Below are 21,957 nucleotides of genomic sequence, written 5' to 3'. Positions count from 1 at the left end.
TGGTGAGGCCAAAAAGGAACACCCATGGAGCCATAGGTAGGGGAGTCATACCACTATATTCTCTCTGGCGGCACTATACTCTCATTGGAGGCTGGATCCACACTGTCCACAAACCGCCATCCACATTTGCCAGCCCAGCCGCCATCTTCTTGCTAGCCCCCATTCTTTCTCTCTTTCCTCTCTCCTAGCGTAGCCACAGCAGTTATATTAGTGGCCAATGGCTCACTGGTTACAGCTGATGGCCAACTAGCCACAGCTGATGGCCATGCAATCACAGTTGATGACCATTTACTACCTGAGCCAGGCACCTGTCTATGTGAGGCCGAGAGCCTGGAAACTACTTTCTGGGGCTCTGCCCCCACACCAAGGGTTCCAACTAAATGGCCACAAACACGTGTCAGGAATCCTCTAAGCAGTCCTGGTGGGTTCCGACAGTCAGAGATGGGGTCGTGCTCATTTGTCCCCCAAATAATATCCTCATCATCCTAGGAACAATGGTGCCTCCCCCCCCATACTGGGCATGGCTATGGTGTTTTCCTGAGGATACTCAAGGTTCCATCTCTCTGGGTCTCCCAAATGATATGGTTTGTCTCCCACTGCCTAGAAGATTCTGGGAGACCCCAACTCCTAACTAGTAACATTCTTTAAATTAGCATGAGGCAGCTTTTAATTTCTTGTAACCCCGATCTCTAAATGATATTCAGGCTGCCAAAAGGCCACAGCTGCCATCTCGAAGAAGCTGGGAACTATTGTCTCCTGAGTTCAAAATAAGCCATTCTTTTGGAAGAGAGACAAGAAAGAGCTGTTACCTGGGAAAACTTCCGGGTCTTCTGGCCTTTGGGGAAATTACTGAACTACATTCAAACTATAAAAATCAATGCTTCGGGCAGCCGGATGGCTCAGTTGGTTAGAGCAGGAGCTCTTAACAACAAAGTTGCTGGTTCAATTCCCGCATGGGATGGTGGGCTGCACCCCCTGCAACTAAAGATTGAAAATGGCGACTGGACTTGGAGCTGAGCTGCGCCCTCCACAACTAGATTGAAGGACAACGACTTGGAGCTGATGGGCCCTGGAAAAAACCCATTGTTCCCCAATATTCTCCAATAAATAAAAAAAAAATCAATCAATCAATCAATGCTTCAACATTCCAGTAAGCCTGCGGAGTAAGCAGTGTGGAAAAGGGAAAGCAATTAATTGGGTAGAGGAGGGGTACGAACATTTCCTGGCACCTACCATGCACTGAGAGCTCCTTCACACTTCCATTGAATTTTCACAGGAACACCGTTAGGCAGATATTTTTTACCCCCCTGTCACAGATAAGGAAACTGTGACTCACAAAGGTGAAGTCACTTACCCAAGATGGAACCAAGATCTGGCTCACCCACAAACTCATGTTCTTTCTTAACCACTTGCCCTACTGTGTGCCACCTTAGATGACACTCTTCTCTCTCTGAGCCTGTTTCCTCTTCCTGACATGGGAATGGCAAGGCCGGCCCAGCTCACAAAGCTTTCAGAAGGATCTAGACTCATAAAGGATGTGAAGTGCTTTGAAAGGTGCTCAGGGCCCAGGTGGGGACTGGAGTCACCTGTCTTGTTGTCCTTAAAGCCAGCAACCTTGGAGCCGTGGAAGAAGATCCAAGGCCTCGTTGAGAGGTCACAGGTTGTGAGTCTGGCATGAAGGGACAGAGGAAAATCACTAGGTCCTCTCAGGTTCCCAAAGGAAGAAGAAGGGGAGGCGGCGGAGGCAGGAGAGCTGCAGGGGGTGCCTTGGGGCGTTGCTGTTTTTGGTGACTGCACAGTTGACGGTTTTCCAAGCTGAGAAACACACATACACAAACTCGAACCTCCTTTGGCTTAAAATAGAGCCACTGAACCAAAAACGCCAAGCACAGGGCAGAGTCACCTGCCTGGCAGGGCTAGACATCTCCCCCATGGGCCTGGCAGGGCCAGACATCTCCCCCAGGGCCAGACATCTCCCCCAATAATACCCACCCCCAGCAGGCACATTTGAAGAAGCACCTCTCAGCTGCGTGTCACAGGGTCCTCACAGTGAGGGGGAAGGGGGGCCAAATAGCCAGCCAGCACTCTTCAGTCCCATCTTAGAGATGAAGAAAGTAAGGTCCAGAGAGGTGATGGGAGAGTGATAAAGCCAGTGGCGTCTTGCCTGATGAGGCCGTGAATTGGAAGCATCGTGACCTTGGGGACCAAACAGCCCTGAGTTCAAGTCCTGGCTCAGCCAGTGCCTGGCTGTGAGGATTTGGCAAGTGGGACCTCTTCTTCTTTGCGCCTCTGCTTCCTGCGTTGGAGAGTGAGGGCTCCTTTAGTAATATCTGTGAACATACTGTGCACCGACAGGTGTGTGACCATTTTAGCTTTGTTCCTATGTCTGCAAAAGAATTCTTGACATCTGCAGGCAGACAGTTGTAAACAGGGAAGAAAGCGGCTACCTGCTACCACGCACCTGGAAAGTGACACACGATATCTTTTATAATCCTCTGCATGGTCCTAGGAGGTAGGCATTATTATCACCCCATTTCTCATATGGAAAACCAAGGCACAGAGAAGTGGGAGCATTCGATCCATGGACACCTACCTAGAATGTGGAGGAGCTGGAATTTGAACCCAGACATCACTGGCCCCAGCTGTGTTCATTGACGAGGTCCTCAATAACTATCCCCGGCGCGGGCCCTGTCCTTCCCCTAAGAACAAGCCGTCCCCACCCCCACACTGTCCCAACAAGCTCTTCTCAGGTCCATCGGGGGCTGTAGGTCCCTGGTGCCCCACCCACCCCCACGCTGAGATTGTAGCCCAGGCTTCTGCTTTGCTCAAGTCTGGGCAGGAATCAGAAAATAAAACTTGCTGATGCCATTGCTAAAAATAAGGCTGAGGCAGCAGCCTCAGCGCCCTGCTTCTGGGCCACTGAGCTGCAGTCCAGCTTCTGGGGTGGGGAGGGAAAGGGGGTCCAAGGACCCCTGACCATGCACTGGGCCCCAATTCCACCTGAGAACTGAGTCAGGGCAGGCGCTGGGTGCAACAGCTCTATGGAGCCGTCTCTATTTGCTCAGTTGTGGTATTTGTCATAAAAGTTGTGGTATTTGGCTAACACTTCCAGACACCCAGGGCCAGACACTGCTCTGAGTGTCACATCTACTGTGTCATTTGACCCTCACTGTAGTAGTTTCCTGTTGCTGCTGTGACAAATTATCACAAACTTAGTGGCTTAAACAATGCAAATATATTGTTTTCCAGATCTGTAAGATGGAGGTCTACACAGGTCGCAATGGGCTAAAATCAAGGCGCTAGTAGGACTGAGTTACGTTCTGGAACGAGAGAAGGATCAATTTCCTTGCCTTTTCCAGATTCTAGAAGTCGCCTGCTCTCCTTGGATCATGGCCCCTTCCTCTACCTTCAAAGCCAGCAATATCTGGCCAAGTCCATCTCATCTTGCATCTCTCTGGTTCTCCCTCTTTTACCTCCCTATTCCAGTTATAAGGACCCTTGTGATTACACCAGGCCCACCCAGATATTCCAGGATCATCTCCCAGCTCAAGGTCAGTTGCTTAGCATCCTTAATTCCACCTGCAACCTTAATTCCTCTGTGCTTTGTAACCTATTTACAGGTCCCTAGGATAGGACAGGGCATCTATAGGGCGGGGGGGGGGGCATTATTCTGCAGACCATAGCACCTAATGAGATAGAACTTTTCTAATCCCGTTTTACTAGTGGGGAAACTGAGACATCCAATTTCACACAGTTAAGCAACAGAAGTGGATATGAACCTAGGCTGTCAGAGTGCAGAGTCCATTCTCTTAACTTCTACATGCAGTGGCCACTCCTTTGTCCATAGTCACTGGCGTGTACTCTTGCCAGGTCTGGGTGCTAGTGACAGAGAGGTAACCAAGATAGGATCCCTGTCTTCAGGGGGGAAACAGATATGGAGTGCAATAATTTCAATGCAGCGGGAGGGATGCAAGATGGCAGGAGGCAGAGAAGCTTCTGGAAGCAGAGAAGGGCCACCTGAGGAGGAGTCAGGAAGGGAAATGTCTACCTGAGAGTAGAAGGATGAAGAGGGCTTTACCAGCCACACCTACTGCACAAGGAGATGGTGATGATTAAATGCATTAATCCTTGGAAAGTGCTTCAACTGTTGTCTGGCCCCTGCCAGACAGTCAACAAATGCTGGCTGTTGAGTGGGATGGGGAAAGGACGGTTCTAAGCAGAGAAAGAGTTTGTGCAAGGAGCTGAAAGTTTAGTGTGGCTGGAGCAAAAAAAAAACGCAGAGGGGCTGTGGGGAGAGCGGCTGGAGCAGTGATGGGAGACAGGTGAGGGATGCCCAGGCTGCAGCCGGAGACCAGGGGATGCAGACACTCTGGATAGCTGCAGGAGAGGCTGCCGGATGCTTTGCCCAGAATCTCTACAAGGGCCTGCCCACACTCTGCAATGAGTGTCACCTTGGTGCTGGGGGTGGGGAGCAGGAGTGGATTCCTCAGGAAGTGAAGTCAATGGAAGTTCTCCCCAAGTACCCAGCTGTTCGGGCCAAGGACCCAGGGGTCATCCTGAGGCCTCCCCTTTGCCCTCCACATCCGACCCATTAGTAAGTCCTGTTGCTCTGTGTGGCAGGAAACACTAGCTGCAGGGGCTTGACACAACATAAGGTCAAAACAGGTGTTCCTGGTGGGGGTGGCCTTGCAATATGTCATTTAGGCACCCAGGCTCCTTCCACCCTGTGGCTCTGCCCTCTTTGAAAGACTCTGCATTCAGCCTGCAGGTGGGGAAGACTGGTAGAACATGGCATAAGGGAGGATTGTATGGGCTAGGCCTGCAGGTGGCACACATCACTTCTGCCCACATTCCATGGAACACAGCTTCTAAGCACGAGGGAGGCTGGGAAACGTGACTAGCTGTGTGTGCTCAGCTCCCCCTCCCTAAGACATCTCAGGTCCATCCGCTTCTCTCCATCTCCCGTGCCGTGCCCCTGGTCCAGGCTCCCCTCAGCACCCATTTGGACTCAAGAGTCTCGTAATTGGTCTCTCCTCTTAGCCACCATCCCTTTTCCACATGACAGGCAGAATGCTCTTTTAAAAAAATGTCAATCAGATCATTGGTGTGTTTGTTTTCCTGCCTAGAGCCTTTCCAATTGTACTGAAGAAGAAACCAGTATACGGGTCTCTAAAACCCTGTGTGAAGTCACCTCTGTCTTCCTTCTGCTCCCTCCTCTTCTACTGCCCCCCTACCCTGCAGCACCCCAATTCTCCTAGCTCCCGCCTGACTTCCTAAAGCACTTGCTGCCTCCCTGCTCCCTCCCAGTCACTCCCCACAGAGGCCTTCCCCCACCATCTTAGCTGGCAGACCCCACTTCCCCCCAGAAACTGTTTGTTTCCCTTCTTTCTCACACTTGTCTTAAATTAACCAACCCTCCTTTCTAGGACATGGGCTCTATTTACATCAGGAATCTTGTTTGCACCAGTAGGTGCTTGGTAAATATTTGTTGGATGACTGAACGAAGGAGTGAGTGAATGAATGAATGAGGTCATTCATTCATGAGGTCATCCAAGGTCACAGGACGTGAGGGTGGTGGAAATAGGACTTCTGCAGACCCAGGCTTCGGGCGCTTGATCCAGATGTCTCTATTTGCAGACACATTAGCCGCGGGGCGCCAGCGGGTAAACAAAGGCAGATGTGTGGTGGAGGCAGGGCAGCGGTGGCTGGAGGAGCCCTCCCTGCCCTTGCTTGCCACCCCCTCGAGGCCCCGCCTCTGGGTGCCCCACTCTAGCCTCGTGCAGCCCGGGCTCCTGCCGCGCGGGTCGCGTGGGCGCTGGTGGGGGCGGAGCGGGTGCGGGGGGCCGTCGGGGCGCATGGCCGCAGCGGGGACCCGGGAGGGACGGCGCGGAGGGGGACAGCGCGGCCCCGGGCGCCGCCATGAGGCAGCAGAGCGTGCGCACCGCCGCGCTCGTCCTGTGCATCCTGTCCTACCTGCTTGTGGGCGCCGCGGTCTTCGACGCACTGGAGTCGGAGGCGGAGAGCGGCCGCCAGCGGCTGCTGGCCGAGAAACAGAGCGAGCTCCAGAGGAAGTACGGCTTCTCCGCGGAGGACTACCGCGAGCTGGAGCGTTTGGCGCTCCAGGCTGAGCCGCACCGCGCCGGCCGCCAGTGGAAGTTCGCCGGCTCCTTCTACTTCGCCATCACTGTCATCACCACCATCGGTGAGCACCCCGGCGCCCCCCTCGGCGCCCGCGCGATCCCGAGCGGCCCGCGGTGCCCCTGGGTTTGCAGTCCACCTCTGCCCTTGCCGAGCTAGGTGACTTTGGACGAGTCATTTCAGCTTACCGAGCCTCCCTTGCCTCCCTTGCCTCCCTCTGCAAATGGGCTGTCATTCTATGCAGTCGGGGCTGGGAGAAGTCAGTAGGTCAAGTTTGCCAAGAGGCCGGAATGCAGGAGTGCCCAGAAAACGCCCCAGAGGCTGGGAGACAGATGAAATGGGACCGGAAGCCCAAAAGGCTGGAGTTGCTTCCTTGCCTGGCTGCACCACACTAGCTGTGTGACCTGAGACAAGTTGCATAACTTCTCTGAGCCTCAGTTTTCTCCTCTGTAAACTAGGGGTGCTAATAGGCCCTCTCTCATTAGCAAGCAAATAACATATGCAGAAAGTTTCAGCACAGGGCCTGACACAAGAGAAAGCACTAAAACAAGAAAGTGATTTTTTGTATTATAATTATTATTCTCTTACTTCTAGTCTGTCTTAGTCACTGCAGTAGGGCCTGGCACATAGTAGACACTCAGTAAATAGTTATTGAAGGAATGACTGATTACCACAAGCTCTGGACTTCACCCTCGGGGATCCACAGCACTTTCTCTGCAGCATCTGGACTGCCAGCCGTTGCCATGGCTACCGTCTGGCTGGTACCTGAGGAGCCTAAGCCTAGGGAAGCAGGAAAGGAGGCTCTGCAGGGCTCCCAGCTGGGTACCAGCCACTCCCCGGGCCCCAGCTGTGGATGTTCAGGCGCCCCCTTGGGCTTGGATCACCACCCTGCCTTGGTGGAAATGTCTCCATAATGCTCTGACAAGTGAATGTGAGCTGGTGGGTTTAGCATTGGAGTTACAAGCCTGGTTTCTGCATTTACATACACCAGAGTTCTAGTCTCATCTCTATGGCCTCCTGCCTTCTCTGGTCACTGATTATACCTCTCTGAGCCCAGGTTTCCTCAACTGCAAAATGCAATTGTTCCTACCTCAGTGGGTGGTTGCCAGGTTTAAATGAGGTCAAGCATGTGAAATGCTTGGCACGGTGCCTGAAGCTAAATAGGCACTATTAATTAGTAATAATGGCAATTCATTGTTTGCCAACTGTGGGCACAGCTCCCATTCAGCCCTTATGCCCCCTCCTGTCAACGTGGGCACCCTTGCTTCCCTATCTTGTCTCTCAGCCTAGACTCTCCCTGACACCATGCCCAGTGGTATTTGACTCTATCCGCCTCTTCTGCTGTCCCCCTCATTGTTTGGAGGCCTGCTAGCTGGATTTGGCCTGTCTGTCCCCATCCTCCCATCCCCACACACTACCCATACCCCCGCCCCCTATGCATCTGGGAGCCCATCTGGGGGGTGGGGGGTGGAAAGGGACTAAGAGTGGAAACAGGAGTTTTGCCTTTTCTGGCCACCTAGGGTCGCCAGCACTTGCAGTGTGGTCCCCAGGGCATAAGCCAGCCTTGTAAAGAGCCAGGTGCCAAAACCCAGGATCGTGAGCACTGCGTTGGTAGAAGAGAGGCACTGAGAAACAATGGAGGATAGTAGTTCATAGCTCAGGCTTGTGACCTTTGCGCAGCTTCCTCCCAATGATCCTAATTTCCTTGTCTGTAAAATGGGGATAATGTCATCTCATGCAGTCACTGCGAGGGTTACATAAGATAATCCATGTAGAGTATCCAGCATGGTTAGCTATTATCATTACTCATTTCACTCTCTGCCAAAAACTTGACATAGTCCCAAACAGCTGGAAACAACACTGCCTCTGCCTGGCCTCTTATTCCTAAAGAGTTTCCTCTGTTGCACACTTAGCATCACCCCCTTCAATTTGGTTTTGTTATTATTGATGATTAGACTTTCCTTGAGCCCTGGTCTGTGTCAGGCTCTGTGCAGGGCACTGGTGACTAGGGACAAACAGAAGTAATCAGCATCGTTTCTGGCCTCAAGGAGCTCAGTCTAGTGGTGGGCAGAACCGCCCCCCCGCCAATAACAGATAGGATCATGCAATAGAAGCATGAAAGTAGAGCCACAGTCTTTAAAAACACACATTGTGTTGCTATTTTGAATAAGTGATATATGCACACAGTACACACTTCACCTGGCACAAAAGGGTATAGAATAAAAAGCAAGTCTCCCTCTCACCCTGTCCCTCAACCCACACATTCCTTTCCATGGATCAAATACAGTTACCAGTTTCTTGTGTATCCTTCCAGATATGTCCTCTGCCTATATATTTCTTTAAAACCCACACACGCACACATTATATAGACATATTATACACACAATTTTTTCTCTTTTTTAACTTAATATATGTTGGTGATGTTTTTATATCAGTCCCTAAAGAACTCTGTCGTCTTTTTCATAACCGTGTAGCAGGGCTTCTCAACCTCGGCACTACTGACACTTTGGACTAGATAATCCTTTGTTGTGGGGACCGTCCCGTGCATTGTAGGGTGTTTAGCAGCATCCTTGGTCTCTACCCACTGGATGCCAGTAGCACACAGCCACCACCTCCCAACTGTGACAACCAAAAACGTCTCCAGACCTTGCCAAATGTCCCCTCAGAAGCAAAGTCACCCCGAGTTGGAAGTGCTACTGTGTAATACTCCATCATTTAGATGGCACCATGATTTATTTCACCAGGCCCCTATTGATGGACATTTAGGCTGTCTCAAATTTTCACTGTGAACCACAATGCTTCCGTGATAACCCACATGCATACAGCACTTTGCACGTGTGTGTGTGTGTGTGTGTGTGTGTGTGTGTGTTGGAGGAACTAACTTCCTAACTGTGGGACAACACAGGTCAAAGGGTTTGTGTATTTTACATTTTGGCAGATGGCGCCAATCTTGCTAGAGAGGGCATAGTCTGTTGCGGAAGGTTTACTGGCTTTTCCCGGGTCATGGGACCCTTTGAGAATACCCTGAAAGCTTTCACTCCTCTCTCCTGCAAAAGACACATATCCACTCATTCCGACACTCAAGGAAGCCCACTCATGTTTAGGTCCCCTACAACAGTTGAGGGGACCCAGTGAAGAATCGCTACATCAGACTGAAGAGGTGTTTAGGATCTGGGAAGGAGAGTGGACTGGGGCAGGGCAAATAGGGCAATGGGGGCGGGGGAGAGGGAACCTGAGAAAAGGAATGTGGAGGTGCGTGCGACATGCTGGTTGGGGAAACAACATGGGGTGAGGCTGGAGGGGTGATAGGTATTCAGATCACAAAGGAACTTAGACACCATATGGGAACTAAGACTTTACCCTGTGGATACTGGGAGCCACGGGAGAGTTCGCTCTTTTTTTTTTTTTTTTTTAAATATCAGGACATAAATTACATACAGTAAAACTCACCATTTTCAGTACACGCTTCTGCGAGTTTTGACAAATGAAGATCTGTCCTGTAACTGCAGCCACGATCAAGACATTTCACATTTCCATCACCCTCCAAAACTCTGTCATGCCCCTTTGTAGTTAACCGCTTTTCCGGTCTCAATGACTGGCAACCACAAATCTGTTCTCTGTCCTCATAGTTTTGCCAGCGTGTCATTTAAATGGAAGGTGCATGTCATTTAAAAGGTACATGCAGTATGTACTTTTTGAGCTTGGCTTCGGTGTAACACACTTGAGATTCTTCCTTTGTTTGTTGCTGCAGGTAACTGCAGTTCATTCCTTTCTATGGCCCCAGAGAATTCCATTGCATGGGTGAAGCGCAGGTTGTTTATCGGTTCCCCACTTGAGGGACATTTGGGTTGTTCGCGATTTGGGGTGATTATGGTGAACCATGCAAGATTCTGAAGCCAGGGAATGTCCTAGTTAGAACTAGCATTGTCAAGATGCTCTGCCAGCTCTGGGGTGGTGGGAGGGAGCCCCGGCAGGCAGGCCGAGGGCGACAGTGTTGTGAGATGGCCCTGAGCACTCACCGACCCGACCTCCGCTCTTTCTCCAGGTTACGGCCACGCGGCGCCAGGGACGGACTCGGGCAAGGTCTTCTGCATGTTGTATGCGCTCCTGGGCATTCCCCTGACGCTGGTCACCTTCCAGAGCCTGGGCGAGCGGTTGAATGCGCTGGTGCGGCACCTCCTGCTGGCGGCCAAGCGCTGCCTGGGCCTGCAGCGGCCACGCGTGTCCACCGAGAACATGGTGGTAGCCGGGCTGCTGGTCTGCGCGGCCACCCTGGCCCTCGGGGCCGCCGCCTTCGCGTACTTTGAGGGCTGGACCTTCTTCCACGCTTACTACTACTGCTTCATCACCCTCACCACCATCGGCTTCGGCGACTTCGTGGCGCTGCAGAGAGACGAGGCGCTGCAGAGGAAGCCGCCCTACGTGGCCTTCAGCTTCCTCTATATTCTTTTAGGGCTCACGGTCATTGGCGCCTTCCTCAACCTGGTGGTCCTGCGCTTCCTGGCGGCCAGCACCGAGGCGCCCGAGCGTGCCGTCCGCCGGACCAGCCCGATCCGCCTGGGGGCGCCGGAGAGCCGCGGCCCGGCCCGCCCCGGGGGCTCCTCTTCCGTCTCCTACCGCATCCACCAACTTGAGATGTGGGCGCGCGACAATCTGGGCTTCTCGCCCCCTGCGAGTCCGGGGGCTGTGGGCGGCTGCGGGGCAGGCAGGCCCCCAGCCCGTCGGAAGTCCATCTGACAGGCCCACCCTACCGGATGTCGATCCCAGAGAGGAAGGTCCAGGTATACCTATCAGTGCACCACCCTCCCCAGAGCTGGGAGCGGGATGAGGGACCCGTGGCCGCAATGCCAGTCTTCTGCCACGGGCCGGTTCGCATTCCCTTCTGTGGCTAGCCCCTCTCTCCTCTCCAAAAATCTATTAAAGTCGCATCACAAGCACAAGTACGACTCTATAAAGTCACCCAGTAGGTGCAAACCCCTGTCGTCCAAATTGTTTTACTAAGCGTCTCTCCATCAGCCACCTAGGAGAGGCTCTCTACAGACCCACGTCACTATCCGACCCTCCAAAGTGGAAGCAGGCGGCTATTTTTCTCTTGTGGGAAGAGGCCGGTTTTCCGTGTTGTAAGGGAAATGCATAATTTTCAAAACTGGAATCCTACCAGTGAGGCCATCTGCTCACACTATGAGAAGCACAGGGGAGGAGATGAACGGACAGGAACCATTTACCATCCAGTGTGGACGAGTGGGCAAATCACTGCACTATTTAAACGATCACTCTGTCTTTCTTGTTCAGCGTGGAGAGAGGAATTGGCCCATGTATTAAGGAAGCACATCCCCCCCCCCCCCCACGGCCCAGCTGATGCTTTGTCCTTAGCCAGTCCCACTCGGAGGAGAGGAGCCTTGTTGACACCGACCATGTCATTGGGGCCACCTGGATGCAGCTGAATACTGTGAGACAAGCTCTTCTGTGAGTCCTGCCAGTCACCTGCAATGTGACCTTGGGGAATCTCATCCCCTACCTGGGCCTGTTTCCACATCTGTAAAATGACTGGGTTCATCCAGAATCCTGCTCTCTCCTGTGCACCTCTGGAGGGGTTCCTGGGACGGGCCAATGAGGGGGCATCACAAAAGCCCCTGGTGGGGCATGCTGACATCCCGTAGCACTCAGCTCCTTAAAACACCAACTGCCCCCAGCTTCCCAGATAGAACTGTCCCAACACAAAACAGCAAGCCAGGTTAGAAAAGCCAAAAACTTTAATTTTCAACATGAGCTACATGGTCATGAACACAATGCAATGTGACCCACTCCAACCCAGGGGCCCCAGAAACCCTCCCACCTCAAAGGCCTGTGCTCCCAGACAGGGAATGAGGGAGAGGTGGCAAGGGCCCCAGCCTGCGGACCCGGACCCGGCGTCCTGCCTTCCTGCCACCCCCTCAGGAGGCAGCCATCCAGTGACAGGCCTTCAGATGTGATGCCTGAGGCCCCGGGTTCAAGTCTCCACTTTGCTCTCACAGAAGCTATGAATAAAATGGGCACGGTCAGCCTCTCCACAGGGTTTGTGAGTCAGATGCTCATGGATATGAAAGCCTCCCATTCACTCTGAGGTGCTGCTATACAGACACAGGGCCCTCCCAGAGAGCTGCAGGAGTCATTACAGGGGAACAGGGACAGCTCGGTCCCCTGGGCCTGGCACAGCGCTGCTGCTCAATAAATAAATGCAGGTGGCCTTGCCTGATGCAACAGCTGTGCTCCAAGGGGAGTGGGGCTCAGGGCTGTGTTGGACACCGAAGTGTGCCCAGGAGCTCCTGGTTTAAGGAACTGGATGGTGAATCAGCTTGTAAAGTGCATAACCACCCCCTGAACTGCTTTACCTCCCAGTATAGAAGAGCTCTGAACTGTTGCAGAACTGAGTTCTGGTCCAGGCTCTGCCACTCACTCACAGCAGGATCTTAGCAGGTGCCTTCCCCTCCCAGGGCCGCAGCTTCCCCCTCTTTAAAATGGGGCTAATAATAGAGGCCCCACCTACTGCCCAGGGGCTCCTGTGAGGGTCCACTGGAGGTAAAAGCACTCTGAAAACAAAAACATTTGGAAAGTACTACAGGAAGATCAGACGTTATTACCTTGGAAGCTTTGGTGAGGATTTCCTAAAGATAAGGTGAACTACAGCCACTTCACTCCCTCATAGCCCCCCCGCAGAACCTGCTGCTTCTTACCTCTCTCAAGTTGGTCCTGGAGGATTATGGCCCCTCGGCGGGAGCCCCCACCCAGTCAGCAAGGCCTGGGCCAAATCCTGTGCACCCTTAGTCAGTTGGGCTTGAACCCCAGGAGAGCTAGGTCTCTATGGCAACCCTCTTCCCCAAACCCAGGTCCGGAAAAGTTACTGGCCCATGGAGATGGAACCAAGCAGGGCTGGGTGGCCCAGGGCTTAAAGGCCACAAATATTTATCATGGCAGACATGCCCTGGATTGATGGTCTTCTGGCCTGTGAAGGAAGGAAGCACAGTGGAACCCGTTCTGTTCCCACTGCTTGTTTGCTGACTCTGGGCCTCAGTTTCCTCATCTCTCAGATGGGCTACAATTGGCCCTGCCCATCGTTTCAAGGCCACTGGGAGGGGAGGAGGAAAGGTCGTGAGAAATGGGCAGGTTACTCGTCCTGCCCAGGCTCTAGCTCAGCCTCAGGTGGGAGGAGGCGGCCCAGGTTGAGGGTGTCATTGAACTCACAGGTGACCCGAGGCGGCTCTTCCTGCTCTGGGCCTCAGTCTCCTCATCTGTAAAATGGAAATGACTTTACTAAAGCTCCTTTCCCTTTAGTATGAAAAGTGGATTCTGGAGAAGGAAAGTGGAGACAAGTCCCTCCCACGCTACCCCTGCATGTGACCTTTGGCCTAGAGATTGAAAAAAAAATATCATCTCCGAGAGACCCCAGCCTCCCCACTCTGAATCCCCCAACTCTATCCTCTCTGGTCCTCTCTAAATGGTGGAGTTTGAGCTGCAAAGGATCTGATAGCAGTGGGGACAGGCTGGGCTTGGAGGTTCCCAAAGCTAATAAGAAGAGTCACCCCCTCCCCAAATCCCTTTCCCTTGGTAAGGACAGAAGGTGGTTCCCATGCCCAGTGCTCGGAGCCCCTTGGAAGGGAGGGGGCACGTGCTCACAACGATGATACAAAGAAACAGGGCTCCGGCCCCCACTCACCCCACCCCTCCAGGAGGTGAGCTGAGATGTCACAAAACAAACAAGAAAGTCAGTGAGGGGGCCCTTAGGGACCACCCCCAGGATGGTGTTATTGCTTTGGAGCTCTCTCTCTCTCTCTCTATAAAGGCTGTGCAGACACCAGAGGGCAGGTTCAGGCTGGGGGGCCCCAAGCCCCCTCTCCCTCGGGCTGGGACAGTTAGGTTCTTCCTGTCTTTGAAAACTACCTCTGCACAACCAGAGCGGTGACGGCTGCAGAGAGAGGGGAGGCACTCTCCTGGCTCAAAATATTCCAAATGGTGAGTAATACACAGACAGCAGAGAAGTCACATGGGTTAAAAAAAAATGGAGGAAGGGCTGGTTTGGGCCTCAGATACCAGTCCACCCAGAGCCCGGCTGCCTCCGGTCCCAGTCTCGGGGTTCCACCCCCTCAAACCCAGGGAGCTCTGAAGGTCTCCTGGATGAAGGGGATTCTCCATCACCCCTTCCCAGTGCAGTGTGAGAAGCTCCATGGAGGCAACTGAACCCAACCAGACTTGAAAGGATGCCCAGGACTCAAGTAGGCTGGGGGTGCGGTGGGGGTGGGGGTGGGGGGAGGAATGCCAGGTGAAGGAATCGCCTGGTCAGTAGCCTATAGTGGAACCAGGGACAAGGCGGGACCAGACACAGCCGGGTATCCTCAGTGGAAAAAGACCGCCTTTTAATGGAGCCCAGGCCCCCTCCACCAAGGACCAGATCCTCAGGAGTGCTTCATAAATAGAATCAGTACCAAGGGTAATAAATCAGAACATCTGAGTATAGGGGGCAGCTCCAGCTAGAACCCTACAGGAGGAGGGGAAGGCAGGGGGAGGAGGAGGGGCTGGCCTCCTGAGCGCCAGGCCCGGGCCAGCGAGGAGACAGGGGTCTCCTGGAATGTACTTGCATCTCCTCTCCACCCCATCCTGGGACTCCGTGAGAACTATATGCAAGCTAAGAACAGGCCCCAGGGCTTGGAACACTAAATCTACCCAGCTAACCTGGCCTACGCCCTACACAGCAGGGACTGGGTAATAATAAGGGGTGGTGGGCTGCTGGGTGCCTCCCAGGGGAGGTGGCAGAAATGTGCTTCTATAAAGAGGGGCCAGCCCGTGTCCTCCCCGGCATGCAAAAGGGCTTCCTAAGGGAAGACCTGGGGAGGGCTGGGCCAGGAAGGCAGCTACCCAGGTCTGCTTGAGAAGGAATCTCCCACTTCTTACACTCACCACCTCTGCACTCTCCTTCTCTCCTTGAGCCAAGGTAATGGAGGCCGGGGCAGTGGGTTCTGCCCTTAGTACACATGGTTTGTTTAAAAAGACTAAAATAGGGGAGCTCTGTTGCCTCCCCAGACCCCTCGCCTGGAGGCAGAGGGGTAGACAAGATGACCTTTGATCTCATCCAATAAGAAGGGATTCCCCTATTTGGGAAACTCTCACCTTGGCACCACCAGTCCTACTCCCAGCTTTCCCCAAACTCCCTCTCCAATCCAGCACCCCAAAATACAGAGATGGTGAGCTTCCTGGGCTTGGGGTTCTGGAAAATCAGGGTCCCATAGCTCCTCCACCAAAACGCAGATGACAGTTCTTCCCAGTCCGATAGTTTCCAAAGTAACCTGTTGCAATCCCACAGAGTAAGGCACCCTGGGGGTCTGTGCCAGGCCCTGGGCACCTCCTCCTTTCCTTTGGTCCCTGCTGGACCCCAATTCCTAGAGCCACCAGAAGAGGGGCAGGCAGGAGGGGACAGACAAATGGACTTGGACAGGCTGCGGCAAAGCTCCTTCCACGGGCAGGTGGAGGGAGGCCTGAGCTCCTCTTCAAGTGGGGGGCTCTGGGCCCCCCGGAGCTGGCTCCGGATCCTTGCAAAGCTGCCCCATCAGCTTTGGGGCAGGTGTAGCTGCCTGAACCCGGTGCCGCAGGAAAGACACTTGCTGGTAATTGGCACCATGGAGATGGCCGCTGGGTTCTGGACTTGGCTCTGGGCAGCGAGCTTCCGAGGACGCAAAAAAGGGGGAACGGTCAGACAGTGTCTGGGGCAGGAGAATGGTGTGCTCTGCCACCTCAGTCTTTCCCTTCTCCGGATTGCAGCCACATCCACCAGGTCAAGAACCAGCCAAGTCAAAAGTGCAGCCAATCCCGTTAGGAGAGGAAAGGTGTCGGGACAGGAGGCAAAGAAGGGGTGAGGAGGGTCTCAAGGGGGGCAGGTCTCCCCGCTCTGCTTCCCCACTGTGGGGGAGAACTCCATCCTCCTCTGTTCAAGGTGCCCCTGGGCCTGGGGTCACCCCAGGTCGGGGCTGGGTGGTCTCCAGGCCATCTCGGGGAGCCCCTCCCCAGCCCTGGCATTAAGATCGCTCGCCGCAGGGCCCCACGGTGCTCTCGAGGGACAACTGGGATGCCTGCCGGAGCAGGGGCCCTGTGGCTGGGTCCACCATGGAGGAGGTGGGGAAGAGCTTGTACCAGCCCACGGCCAGGGTGGTCAGGTCCAGCTCCTCTAACAGCACACGGGCCACTCCCATGAACTGCTTCCGCTCCATCCGGCCGTAGTTCCCCCACACGATCACCTGCGGGGCGAGAGACACAGTGTTTCCAACCCTCCAACGCCACGCTCAGGCCCAGAACCAGACCCCGAGGTCACCCCCACGCCCCATTCACCGTTGAGCCCTATGGGTCTGACCCCCTAAAAATTGCTCAAGTCCAACCGTATTTTCCTGGCTCCAGCGCTGCCGTCATGGCTCCCCTGGCTGGCGGGCTTCCTGCCTCCAGTCTCGCCCTCTCCACTCTATGCCATCCTCCACATGCCCCATCTTTGAACCCAAGTCGGAGGGCTGACCCTATATCGTGCGTTCTCTACCTGCTTCCCCCCACGCACCCTCTGCTTCCAGAGCCTCAGAAACCCACTCGTGAAACATGAAGAGTGGATGGCCCTTGGGTTGTTTCAAAATTGTGTTTGCATGCCTCTAGACGAGAAGGGATTTTTCACACTTTTTTTGACAAGGGTCACCGGTAAGACAGCCTCACCTGTGCCCACCTGGGCTTCACCACGGAAGCAAGTGCCCCCCCCAAAGAAGACTTCCATTACTAAGGGTGACAAGTGTTTTCTCTCCTATTCCATTCCATTAAAGGAAAAGTTGCCGAGACTGGCTAAACTGATTTCACAGCTCCCTGATGGGTCTCACCCTCAGGCGGAGAAACTGTCCTAGACAGGACCTGGGCTTCCCAGTTTGGCAGAAGTCCCACTACCTTGGCAGCTTGTGACCCCTTGGCCCCATCCTCATTTGCTTTGCCCGCCCAGGTGAGGAGCACAAAATTGAGGTACAAGCCAGAGGTGCCCAAGTGACAGCTCCGAGAGGATGGGCCTGTGGCTCCTGCAGCCACCTGACCTGGGCCTTGCCTGTCCCCACGACAGGCAGCTCTTTCTAGCTCCAGGTCTGAGTCACCACTGGGACCCTCCGAACGGCCGGAGGGCCAAACACCTGTGTGGGTCCCCAGAAGGCTCCCAGTCTATTATCAGTGCGCTCCAGCCCACGGCCCTGGCCTCCAGAGCAGGTTGTTAATAGTGATGCTGTTGGAAGCCATTTGTAGAGCACGTACTACAGGTCAAACCTGCAAATACTTTTCTTGCACAGAGCACACATTTCACGGTCACTGTTATCAGTAGGTATGATCAGTGTCCCCCTTTTACAGATGAAGAAGCTGAGGCTCGGAAAGAAACCTGTTCAGAGATGCACAGTGGGTTGTGGAGCTCCCCTCAACCACAGTGCTCTGTGTCCTCCAGGCAAGGCCCTCCCCAGGAGTACCTCCCTCTCCCTCTGGTACCGTGCGTGTGCGTTCGCGCGTACACACACACACACACACACACACACACACACACCATGCCCCTCACCTGCAGGACTTTGCCCTGGGGACTCTCAGGAAACAGCAGCACCTGGTTATACAGTGGGTCCAGTGACTTGCGAGCGACTTTGGTCTTCTTCTTGGCAATGCAGACGCCATTCTCCAACAGATAGGCCTTGATGTAGGCCGCTGGGGACAGAGGCCAGCAGGGTGAGTTCCAGTGTGGGCCTCAAATGGCGGGCAAAGGGCACAGCAGAAGGAGGCCACCCACCCACCACTGGGATCGGATCACCCTTGTGGGCTCTAGGGAGGAGGCAAAGGGGGCAAGTGGATGGTGGGTGTGGGCGGTAGGGTGCAGCCAGGGTTGGGTGGGACCTGCTCCACCCCCTTGGGTGGTCCTGCCTGCCTCCCTGCTGCCTTTGCTCACCCTGTACTCACCTGTTGCCTCTGTCTCTGACTCACCTATCCCTTCCCTGGCTTATACAGTCATCGCCAGCCATTCACTCAACAAATGTTTACTGGGCGCCCACGGTGTGCCAAGCACCCTACCTGGCACTGGGGTATAACCATAAACAGGAAAAATGGTCTCTGCCCTCTAGTAGCTCAGTTCAGTGGGAGGATAACAAGGCCAGCTGACGATTTCAACTGGTTCCCCAGAATAAACCCTAAATCACCAGTTCTGTGTGAGTCACCAGAGTTGCAACAAAGGGGTCCCCCACAGTGGGGCTCAATTTTCTCTTCTAGCCCCCCTCCCTACCTCCACCCCCACCTTGCAGGGGGAGGGCGTGCCACACCTGGCAGAGTCTTGGAGCCTGGCTTGGCTGTCAGTCCCCGAGCCTGGATGATGTCCACCTCGAGCTGGCCATTCCGCTCCTGCAAGCCGATCTCCACGTCTCCTGCAAGAGGCCTCAAGAGATGAGACTGGGAAGTGGCCTCGAAGCTCAGCCAAGGACTCAGATCCTCCTCTCTGCATAGGGAGCAAATCCCCTTCCCCTGCTCCCAGCCCCAAACAAGACCAGGACCAACTCCCACACTGCATGCCCGCGCTCTGCTGAGGGCTTGGCAGGTGTAGACCAGGCTCTAGGCTAGGTCCTCAGCAGAGGCAGCCAAGGCAGAAGAGATGCAGGGATTCTGGGGGGACCCCCCACACACACTTTGGAACACATCTTGGGACACTCACCCATTGGCGTGGTGGCCAGGGTCTGGCGGCCCACAAACTGCGCTGGTCCCATGCTGCCCAGGAAGTCACTGAACTGGGCATCCGATGCCAGGCAGACTCCCCCGTAGTTAAGGCTGCAAGAAGAAAGGAGGAGACAAAAACAAATGTTCCAGAGCTGACAGAGGGCTGTGATGATTCAGGCGGTCAGCTCCAGAACGTCCCACGTGCCACGCCAGTTCTGTCCACATCTACCACCCAGCCTCCGCAGACCCGTGTCCTGTCTCTGTCTGTCCTTCTATCTTCATGGCCCTAGAACCTCAGCTCTGAGTCCAACATTCTAGGGGGCAGCTTTTGTGTCCTGTACCATCTCCCTCTCTCTCCTTGCCGAGTCTTCGGTTCCACCTCTGGGAAATGGGTACGGTGACACCTGCCTCTTGGGGTGGTTGTAGGAGTCACGGGAGAAGATGCTTGTCAGTGCCTGGCTCCTGCGGTTTAATGCCATGACACTCAAAGAGTGCTCCAGAGGCCAGCAGCACGGCCTGGGAGCTAATTAGAAACAGAACTGCACCCTACTCCACGCCCATCTGCTGACTCAGAACCTGTCTTTTAACACGAGCTCCAGAAGACATGCTTGCCTCTGACAGTTTGAGATACACACGCCCAGTAACTTGGCCTCGGAGGTCTGCATTTGCTGCTGCTGTGGGCTGCCCAATGTCTACCCCCTTCCTTGGGGAACAAAACCTCAAAGCTCCTTTGGGGGAGCCCCCTCTCCAAGACATGATTCCCATGGAGCGGAGCAGACCAGGCTCCAGAGGGTGGCATCAGCTCAGTCTGGCCAATCAGGGCATTCCTTTCCTTGACCAGCGATTGGCTCAGAGACAGACGTGTGGCCCAATTCAGCCCCCAAGTATGTGGCCGGGAACCTTTCTTTGAACTGTAGTGGGTGAGAAGCTCTCTTTTCCCACCAGACGTGAACCTGAGACAAAAGACTGGAACCTCTCTTGCTACCATCTGGAGTCCACGAACGAAGCCATGCAACTGGTGGCACTGTGTGAGCTCCAGCATCAAGCTCTGCCTGAAGCAAGACCCTTCATCTTTTCTTGGTTGCACAAGTCAATAACAACAATTATAGTAATAATATATTTTGCTTAAGCCGATTTTAGTTTCTCTTTCCCATCTCTGAAATGGGAATAACAATGTTCCCATCTCCTAGGTCTGCTGTATTAAATGAGGTGAGGCAGTAAGTTTCCATGCCCGAGGTACCGCGATTCTCTTCAGGAGCAAACCATCACAGGAGGTTGCTTGTTTGTTTTTTTAGCTTTAGCACCATTATTCAGATGAGGACGCCCAGCTTCAGCTGGTCTAAAGCTGCAGAGCTCGCCAGGCAGAGTCAGTACTTAGATACTGCTAACACCAATCCCAGGTGACTTTCCAACTGGGCAAGTTCCAAAAGTAACAGTTAACTTTTAATAAGCACCTACTGTGCGCCAGGTTTCACAGAGCAGCCAGGGAGGCTTTGAGTAGGAGAAGTGAGCTGCCTTGGGCCGCAAGGGCACTGCAGACTTTGTTCACTGCCCTGAGACTGCCCCACCCCCACCCCACCCAGAACTCCCCTCTTGGGGGACCTGCTGGGATCTTGGCCTTAAAGGAGCAGGAGGAGCTTCCAAGGAAGGTTGGGTTTCTGGTTCCACCCAGCATGGATACCCGCTTATGCTTCCGAACCAGTCTGCTCTTTTACCTTTCCCCAAATATTTCAGAGATAACAATACAATAGGGTCCTCTCTTCCTGCCTCCAGCTCTTCCCAATCTAGGTGTGCTCGCTGTGCTCCCTGACGCTTGAACCAAACCTTTCTGGCCCTTATACCTGAGTGCTAATTCACAAAATCTCACGGTTGGCAAAGGGTTCACCCACTTGCTCAGCAAAGAGTGACAGGAGAATGTTCTGTAATCCAGCCAATTAGAAGATTAGAAGACTGAGGCCCAGAGTGAGAAAGACACCTGCCTTTCTATGCTATGGTCTGCACAAGGGCAGTGCTTGCTGCTACACCAGCTGACTTCCTGATTCACGTTACCCAATAGTATTTTGCCCCTTTATGGATAAAGTTCCAGGCAAGCTGCCAAAGGGACCAGAGAAAACCCCATATGCAACTTATCATTATGCTGGGCAAATGTGTTGCTCCTAAAGAAACAACTAAAAAAGACACTATAACGAGGCACAACCAGTCCCCTCCCCACCCACCTTGGGATAGGTACCTCAGAACCCAGGCCCTACTATGTGTCAGCACCCTTCCAAGCTCTGGGGCTATAAGAGTGAACAATACAAAGTGCTGTCCTCATGGATCGTACTTTCTGGTGTGACTCCGGCAGTGATTCTATTGAAGGAGGCATGATTTTACTCAGTTGACATGCAAGGAAACCGAGGTTCAGCAAAGGGAAAGCCACTTGCGTAAGGTCACACAGTGAGAGGGTGGGAGAGGCAGGATTTGAACCTGGGATTGCTTGTGGAAGACACCTTTAAGCTGGCTGCCCTGGCATACAATAACGTCCCCTCGTCTGGGATTGGTCCCCACACACGCGGTGGGCTGCTAGAGCCTAGTGTGTGTTTCTGAGCGTGGTAAATGCTATGTGTTCACCTTTTCCTCCTGGGTACACAGCTCGATCCATTTCCCAGCTTTGTAACTAAGTGTGGCCAATGGATGTCAGCTGAAGTAATGTGGTCCACTTCCAGGCCTACCCCATAAAAACCTCCCACATGCCATCTCACACCCGTTAAAATAGCTGCTATCAAAAACAACACAAAATTTAAAACACAAAACAACAAGTGTTGGCAAAGATGTGGAGAAACTGGAATCCTTGTGCACTGTTGGTGGGGGTGTAAAATGGTACAGCCGTTGTGGAAAACAGTAAGGCGGTGCCTCCAAAAACTAAAATTATAACTACCATGTGACCCAGCAATTCCACTTGGTATATACCAAAAAAGAAAAAATTGGAAGGCACAGTTTCTAAGAGATATTTGTACACTCATGTTCATAGAAGCATGATTCGCAATAGCCGAAAGCTAGAAGCAATCCAAGTGTCCATCGATGGATGAATGGATAAGCAAGACGCGGTGTATACACACACAG

General features: G+C 53.7%; 2 protein-coding genes across 3 annotated transcripts in view; one reads left to right on the top strand and one right to left on the bottom strand.

The window, feature by feature from the left end:
• The first annotated feature begins 5,870 nt into the window (after window positions 1-5,870).
• Window positions 5,871-11,805, top strand: KCNK15 (potassium two pore domain channel subfamily K member 15). Its single transcript, XM_019748451.3, has 2 exons — window positions 5,871-6,202; window positions 10,184-11,805. Exons 1-2 carry the CDS (start codon window positions 5,920-5,922, stop codon window positions 10,873-10,875), a joined length of 975 nt encoding a protein of 324 aa, XP_019604010.3. The 5' UTR covers window positions 5,871-5,919; the 3' UTR covers window positions 10,876-11,805.
• Window positions 11,806-11,873: 68 nt separating this feature from the next.
• RIMS4 (regulating synaptic membrane exocytosis 4) overlaps window positions 11,874-21,957 on the bottom strand; it is a 56,532-nt gene continuing 46,448 nt past the window's right edge. For both annotated transcript variants that reach the window (XM_019748537.3, XM_019748531.3), the window contains exons 3-6: window positions 18,854-18,966; window positions 18,468-18,569; window positions 17,723-17,862; window positions 11,874-16,400 (exon numbers count right to left, since the gene is read on the bottom strand). In XM_019748537.3, coding sequence (XP_019604096.1) covers window positions 16,182-16,400; window positions 17,723-17,862; window positions 18,468-18,569; window positions 18,854-18,966 — 574 coding nt within the window. In that variant the 3' untranslated portion in view covers window positions 11,874-16,181. The remainder of the gene's footprint in view (window positions 16,401-17,722; window positions 17,863-18,467; window positions 18,570-18,853; window positions 18,967-21,957) is intronic.

Source organism: Rhinolophus sinicus, chromosome 13 (assembly GCF_057876585.1).
Source record: "Rhinolophus sinicus isolate RSI-liver-muscle chromosome 13, RSI-T2T, whole genome shotgun sequence".
In the NCBI taxonomy this organism is placed as follows: domain Eukaryota; kingdom Metazoa; phylum Chordata; class Mammalia; order Chiroptera; family Rhinolophidae; genus Rhinolophus; species Rhinolophus sinicus.
Note: the sequence above shows the minus strand (reverse complement) of the source record. Positions and strands in the feature narration are given on the sequence as shown.